The following is a 7,876-nucleotide window of genomic DNA, read 5'->3' on the forward strand; positions in this document are numbered from 1 at the left end:
GATGGATTTTTAAAATGTATAGTCTTAAGCCTCTTCCCCAGCCTTATGGCATAACCGCCTTTTAGACTGTTGTTAGTAATAGTGTACACTGCAGGCTGGCCTGTTTACATTAATGATGACAGAACAGTAGTATTTGGATCTGATACCACTCGGAGTCCGCCTGCTCCCCCTTTATTTGAAATCTTGTAACTAAATGTTTGTATGAAAAGAATTGTTCCATGTTTGTTCAACATTAAAGCTTTATTCTGCTTTTTTTTTTCTTAAGCCTAATATAATACAATATCACTTAATTTTTACACACTAACATATCTGTCCTCATTTCAGAAACTGGTGAACGTCTTTCAAATCGAGCCAAGGTTCGAATATAATAAACTTAGGATTGCAGAAGAAGAACTGTTTGTAAGTTTGTTCCTGATTGGCACCAATCGGACTGAGGATAATACAGTAATGTATTTTCTACCACAAGGAAGTAAGTTTACTCTAAACATTAATTGTACTACAATGGAACCTCCCAGATCCAGCAATCCCCTTTTCCGGCTAACTGTACAATACAATACTTTCCTATGCACATCACCTTTATCTTGATTTTATATATACATTATGTACAATAACATGCAGTACAGTAAATACAGTTTTTTTTTGTTTTTTTCATTTGTATATAACAATATGGCCACCCTAAATGTGGCGAACTCCAAGATTCGGCAAGGCTTAGATCCCAAGGTTGCCGGATTTAGGAGTGGGTGACTTTACCTCTAACAGGTATCTAAAATTTTAACTTCAGACAACTAAGGACAGAGTACCTGGAGGTGGCGGTACAGTGTTAGATTCCATCTTCACTCTCAAGCTTTGTGTAGAATTTAGAAACATTGGCAGTGATCGTTTAAAACATGCCACACCTCAAACTACCATTTACTGTCTACAGAAAAGTGTTTGAAGATTGTTCCTCTTGAATGTATAGGGAAAATTTAATGTTGATAAAATCGCAACAAATTAACTACTGGGGGGGGGGGGGTGTGAGGAGTTGCAAGTGATACTCATCTGCCGAACACTGCAATTACAGCTATCAAAATCCAGGTGTGAACAATGAATTAAACCCTAAGATACAAGATTCGAGGTTTTTGTTATTTCAAAACTGTATTGCATCCTCTCTCTATGCTAAATGTTGTATAAAACTGATGTCAATCGTAAGTGCGAGGAAAAGTAAATGTAGCAAGTTTTGCCAAAAACTTTAAGAAATGTAATTGTCTAGCGATTAAAAAGTGATAAATGGTACGTAAACTTTAATCCTCATAATCTCCTTCAGCTTCTGGAGAGATTCAGAGAACAAGATATTCTTGGAGCTCTGTTTCTGATGTGGGATGTTTCCAGGAAACGTGTGTGTTTACAAGAGATGCTTCAACAGATGGGGTTATTGTATACCACATGTCTATTGAACGAACGTCTGGACAAGTTAGCATCCATGAAATACAAAGGTAAGTGAACTTTAAGCCTAAGTTTCACATTGATACACACAGAGGGCACATTTACACCTTGTTTATATTGTAAATCCTGTTCTCTCGTGGAGAACACTTTCAGCTTATCCGAATCTCGTATTTTAACACTACAACTACGAGAACAGTTATTTCAAGAATGCAAAAAAAAAAGAAAAAGTGGTACGGTAATTTAAGTTAAATAATTTCATTTTAAATCTGATTTCTAACAAATACTTGATAAATAGGACAAGTGTCCTACTTAAAATATTCCTTTTTAGGTAGTATTTAAAAACAAGAGGGAATCCTCGGTAGCCTCGGCTGTAATTAAATCTCGTATCTGTCAAGAGTTGGATCAAATCTAAACATAATAATGATTACATCTGACCTTCGCTGCTCAGATGTGAAGTTCGAATTAATAGTAGCGAATTCGTATCTCGTCCTCTGCCCTACTAGTTAAAGTGACATTTTCATCTGCTTTTGAAACCACTGAACTACGATGTATCTTATTGGAATGTTTCGACAGACTCGTATACTGAAAGATCTCTGCGCGCGCATACATATTATTCTCAAATTGTATGTTTTTCTGCTGCTACGTTAACCTTGGCTTTGTTTAATGTACAACTACGCGTTCTTACTTAGTCGCTTGTTAACAGAACTGAGACTATACAAACACTTTAACTGGGTATCTTCTACAACAAAGTTGTTTTATTTCTTTATTTTCGCTTGAACTAGCTTCTCAGTTAATTCAACGAAGTTTCTTTTGGTAAACTTGTTTTGATAGAATTTCAAAAAAACAAATACTTTAAGTGTTTAATATTTTGTATAAACCTTTCATCATTGCAAGTACTTTTCTTTGAGTAAGTAACTACATTTAATTTTAAACAGTTATATATTTTTTTAAAGTCCTGTTTACGTAATAGATAATGATGATCAAAATGTTTTTTTTTTAATTTTCTGTTGTAGAGTAAATGAAGTCCGATATGCCCTTGATGTTGAAATATTTATGTACGCTTCTGCAAGACTAGTAGCCATAGCAACTAAGGAAGACCAATGGATTTTTTGGTGGAAAAAACCCCTACTTGAGCTCTACCAGAAAGTGACTGAAATTAATAAGGGTTTTCAATGGAAGCAGGTTCCTATAGGTGGCTGCCATTCGGAGCCGCTGTTGGTGCTTACCAGCGAGACTGGTAGGGGAAGCACACAACAATCGGTGTTCAGGTTTGTCTTCAACAAAGACCTGTCTTCACTTCTTCCTAAGCTAGAAAGGTTCCACAAAGGTGATGGTAAGTTTACGGTAAAAGATAAGCGAAGTTAATTAAAAGGTAAATTTCTAATTTAAGCCCACCCCCCACCCCCCCGTGCTCGGCTCTTTCTAACTTTATAGAGAATTCATTCGCAAACTTTCGATCGCTGAGATGGTTGAAAAATTGGAGTTTTCTTAATATTGAAATACTTTGTAACAGTATGTTGCGTCAGCGAGGTCACGTGACTAGTGTCACGCCACTTATCTCGAACCTTCATGAATGCCCTATCATTTACTAGATTGGGGGTAGGCTGGTATATATAAGATGGTCACAATGTGACGCGACAATGTGTAGTAGTGAGTAATTGAACTGAGTATTGGCGAGCACGTGACAATTATAGCGTTTGTTACAGAGCGACTGTTGAAGTTGAGTGTATCGTAAAGTTGTATTCGCGAAGAATAAACCAGTTTTATTTAAGAAAGGACTTGTGTCGCTAAAGTTTCGTTGGAACGAATTTACGGAAAATTAATTAACGAACGAACGGAGGCGTGATAAGTAGAAACAACCTGCCCATCAGAAATAATAGTTGCACAGCAAACTTTACAGTTGTTTGTACTGCTAGAACCGAAGCGATAGTCCTATAAATTATGTACAGTACATTTATTATCTATGAACGAGCTCGACAGTAGGAGACCTAGCAAGGCCTAGGGGTTATTGCGCCGGATTTATGATACGAGATTACGTAGTTCATAATTCTTTTAAAGACTTCCTTAAAGAACAATTCTCACTCTTAGTGGTAACGAGATGAGAATTGTTCTTTAAGGAAGTCTTTAAAATTACACGGTGGGTGATATTGACTAGTTGCCTCCCCCCCCCCTAGTCAAGTTTCAAGATTAAAGGACAGCTAGCGCAGATAGCTCTCGAATAGGTCTGCGCGAAATCCGGCAAACCAACTCTGGATTTTTAAGAAGTTTCGCGACGACAAACTCTTAAGTTTTCAAATCACCAGATGGAGTAATGTTAAAAGCTAAGAGTAGATCTGAAAACACTATCATATTGATGATGATGATAACTAGCGGAAATCCACAATATGTGGTCAAATTAGTATCTTTATTGCAACAATACTTTTTTAATACAGGATTCTAGAATAATGTAAGAATTCTAATCCTAAAACCAAAATCTGGAAGTCCCCTTGTTTTAGGCCTAGTTCTAAGACTTCATATTCATTACATCGTTGAAATTAAGTGCACTCGCAATTTTAGTACGGACAAAAACTGAATGTTATGATAAATACTGCGTGTACATTTCTTTAAGAATGTGCTTTAACGTTTCAATATGCTATGGTCAATTTTTAGGTATTCCAATATGCACGACTTGGAAATTGTCTCGTGGTAGTGTACAGTACGACAAACTAAGATTTCGCGATCTCAACGCAGCTAAGGAAGAATGTGTCGGACTGGCCACGTGTAGAGCGGTAGTAAGAGCGTCCTCTGGAGGTTTCTACCTTTCTTTCGACTACCACTATCTACAGCTGGATCGATTTGCTCCGGACATTGTTTATACGAAACGAACTCAATCAGGTTGTTTCTTGTTTCGATGTCATTACTTTTTATAAGTTGTAAACAAATATGAACGTACTTTTGATTTTTTTTTATATATAGTGTAATTTCAAGGATAAGTGTTGTGTACTAGATTGTTAAATTAATCACTTATGTAATGCGTAATATTCTTTTGAATAATTTAAATTTAAAACGTACTACATTTGACTCGATACTGTATTAATATTTCTATTCCATTAAATATTTACGCACGTGTACAGAAGAATCATGTTTTGGATATTAGCACATTCGATGACGATGAACCCACTTTGAGACTATGTTTGGAGACTGCTTGAATGGGTAATGAAGATAATATAAGTTCTACATAACAGTAGATGTACAACGTTTCGACAACGTTTTGTAATCATCAGGTCGAAACGTTGTACATTTGCTGTTGTGTTAAACTTGTATTAAAGTTTTCTTCATTACCCATTCAAGCAGTCTCAAAGTGGGTTCCTCGTCATCGAATTTGAATCCATCACGGCGATTAATCGAGGTTGTGTAAGTCTAAACGTCTATTTTTGTTATTCCATGTATAACTAAACATGTTCTCTCGCCTATCCACCATCATAAACCAATCATACCGTGAAACTATATTTGAATTAGCACATATTGTTAAAGATTTTTTATTTCCTTTTTCTTAAAGGAGTTACTTGTTCGTTAATTTCTATCGTGAATTCGGAATATAATTCTGAGGGGGGGTGGAGCACGTTATTGAGCATCGGTGCTTCGTCACAGACCATGTTTCCATGTTATTTCATGCTCTACCAGACAATAGCCCTTAAGCCTAATTTCCATTGTAATGGGTTCCATATTAAGGTCGTGATGTTCAAATTACACCCCTCCTTCATGCATGCCTTCAATAGCCCCATCAGTTTCATACGCCATGGCCATGTGTTCGGTGATTTGAGTGGTATATCTTATAGCATAAAAAAACCAACGTGTAATATTCCAACTGCTTAAAGTAGGCAACAGTTGAACAATTTGTGGATACTCGTCGATTTTTTTTTCTTTTCTTTTTTGACAGTATTGTGTACTGTTGCCTGGGATACGTGGACGGCTTTTGCTACTAACGTTTGTATTCTTTGATTCTCACCTGTTAAAAGATGCTACACTTTGCTTACCACGGCTGGGACATAACTTGTTGCAAGTCCTTTTGGATAGCCCCGGTTCTAAAAGTCTCCATATTTTGTTTCGATGTCATTAACTAGGAAATGTATCCTTGTCTTAGAAATAAATCTTCAATCTAAAAACACCTGACTTGAGTGTATGTGAACATTTTGCGTCGAAAAGTTCTTTCGATACCATCAACAACCTAAGTCACGCCAAACTATCAAAGTATAATTCTGATACATTCAGAATGTTTGTTTGTTACGTAATTTGGCTTTACATATTCAAAATTGTTTTAATAATTTTTTTTAATCCTCGATATCGGTTTCAAACCCTCCCAAAAATCTGAAATGTATCTACTTCTTTACGACATATTTTAGGGTTTACTTGTCACTACGACATTTGGAATCCTCCAGCCAAGAACGGGATGACTTCATTTTTGAGTGGAAACTTTGAAATATTAGTGGTGCCTCATGAGAGATCCACCATCATGTACAGATTTTGGTATCATTACAACGAGATACCTAATCCAAAAGTTGTAAGCCTTACTAATATGGAACAGTTATTCCTTCATCTAAAGGTACTTTTTTAACTATCAATAATTAAAGTTATCACCCAGAAAATTTGCTTAAAATAAACTTTTTTTTATCGTATAAATTTTCCATACGTTAATCTTGTACATTAACTTTCTAAAACAAAAACATTTACTAGAAAAATCCTTAACATAAAATATTGTATGTGTGATGAAGTGACTTTAAACTTTAATATGGTTACTTTTACAGCTAAACAATTAATATTCTAATAGTAACTGTACGGTTTAAACTCTGAAAGCCTGCGAACTATTAATAAACACTAGGCCTACAACTGTTTTATCGTGAAGCTTTAATGAGTTCTGGTATTGGATGAAAAGCTTCTTGAGCAGTGACTTCTGAGAGACTTAAGCTATTTTCACACATACCTTTAATTTTTAGCCGCCATGTGTTGTGGATTAAGAGGGAAATATCTATAGGTATTTATAATTCCTTAAACTGTAAAACTGAATGAAAACTAAAGTTTTAAATTGTGTAAACATTTTCAAAGCCAATATGTATGATAGACGAAATTAAAATTTTTAAACTTTAATTCATTTTTTTTTATGTATTACATCAGTTTAATAAGACTGATTAATAAAAATATATCTTCAGAAAAAATTAGATAAACAAGAAGAACAAGCTCAAATGATTGAATATTACTTGAAAAACGCTGTCCGTCCTAGAGGAAACCAAGTGGTTCAAAGTCACGTTATCTACAATGACTTCTCTAGCGAAGGCTTTATTGGTAACTTAATCGGAAATGAACAAACGTTACTAACAGTAAAAGATGCCTCTTTATTGGCCAAAAACATTGAAGAGTTGGAAACTGAAATAGACGAGTTGTATTCAAAATTAGAAGGTAAGTTATGTGGTTGGTCTTCTTTTAAAGTCTTAAATATAACTATCAAAGTGTTAGTTAGTAGTCAAGCAACACTGACTTGACGTAACTATTCGGAATCTTTAAAGTGTCTCCTGTGTTAATTATCACAAATACTTCGTTCCTCATTCATGGCCACATGTAAGATGAACATTTCTAAAAGCTAATTTGTCTGCTACATTGAAAATTGTCTTGAGAAAAATACAATCGCAGTGTTTATATAAACTAAAACTGCATTTATAATTATGTGCTCAAAGTCATTAATTAAAAACTGTTTTATAGACGTCGTTCTAAGAAATGCTCAAACCAGAACGTTTATTGGAGGAACGAAAGTTTTCAAAGGGCAGATTTTAGGTGAAGGGGTAGAAGGAAAAGAAATAAATCTTCACGGGTCAAAAGATCTTTATGTTCCAGAAATGTTGGAAACAATTTCTAGGTGAGAGTTCCACTTTACAGATGTAATCATTATTAAGACAGCTATTTGGTATTTCGACTTGTACTTACTATGGTTAACCTTTTGATAAGAAAAGGTAGTATTTAAGTTACTTTATTCTGTGTATGGATAAAAACCTTTACTCAATCAGAGGATCAAGTTTATTATATTGTTACGTATCTGCTTGTTTGGTAATTTCCCCTAAAAATTCTTCCCGAGGAACTTCAGCGATACAAGTCCCTTCTTAAATAAAACTAGTTTATTCTTAATTAATACAACTTTGCAATACAGAATTTCCACAGTCACTTTAACTTAAACACACGCTATAATTCACAACGATTCGAGCACTTTACTTTCGGTCACTACTGCTCACTTGGCTCAATTATCTGTCTCTATATCTATCTATCTACAATTATATCTACGCTTTATTTGCCGGGCTTATATACTAAAATAAGGGGGGCCCTAGAAAAGACTAGTTGCCAGGAACAGTCATGATCCCCCCTCGACGTGGATTCCTGTACGTGGTGAGGGGACCTCCCAGGGAAGGTTCTGTATTTACAGTTACTTTCT

The 7,876-nt window shown here is 35.2% G+C and overlaps 1 protein-coding gene across 1 annotated transcript in view; it reads left to right on the top strand.

The window, feature by feature from the left end:
- The first annotated feature begins 340 nt into the window (after positions 1-340).
- LOC111088493 overlaps positions 341-7,876 on the top strand; it is a 13,103-nt gene continuing 5,567 nt past the window's right edge. The window contains exons 1-7 of the mRNA XM_022398789.1: positions 341-469; positions 1,304-1,472; positions 2,436-2,755; positions 4,072-4,296; positions 5,805-6,004; positions 6,609-6,855; positions 7,156-7,309. Coding sequence (XP_022254497.1) covers positions 448-469; positions 1,304-1,472; positions 2,436-2,755; positions 4,072-4,296; positions 5,805-6,004; positions 6,609-6,855; positions 7,156-7,309 — 1,337 coding nt within the window. The 5' untranslated portion in view covers positions 341-447. The remainder of the gene's footprint in view (positions 470-1,303; positions 1,473-2,435; positions 2,756-4,071; positions 4,297-5,804; positions 6,005-6,608; positions 6,856-7,155; positions 7,310-7,876) is intronic.

This window comes from Limulus polyphemus, unplaced genomic scaffold, assembly GCF_000517525.1.
Source record: "Limulus polyphemus unplaced genomic scaffold, Limulus_polyphemus-2.1.2 Scaffold3865, whole genome shotgun sequence".
NCBI classification, from domain to species: Eukaryota; Metazoa; Arthropoda; class Merostomata; order Xiphosura; family Limulidae; genus Limulus; species Limulus polyphemus.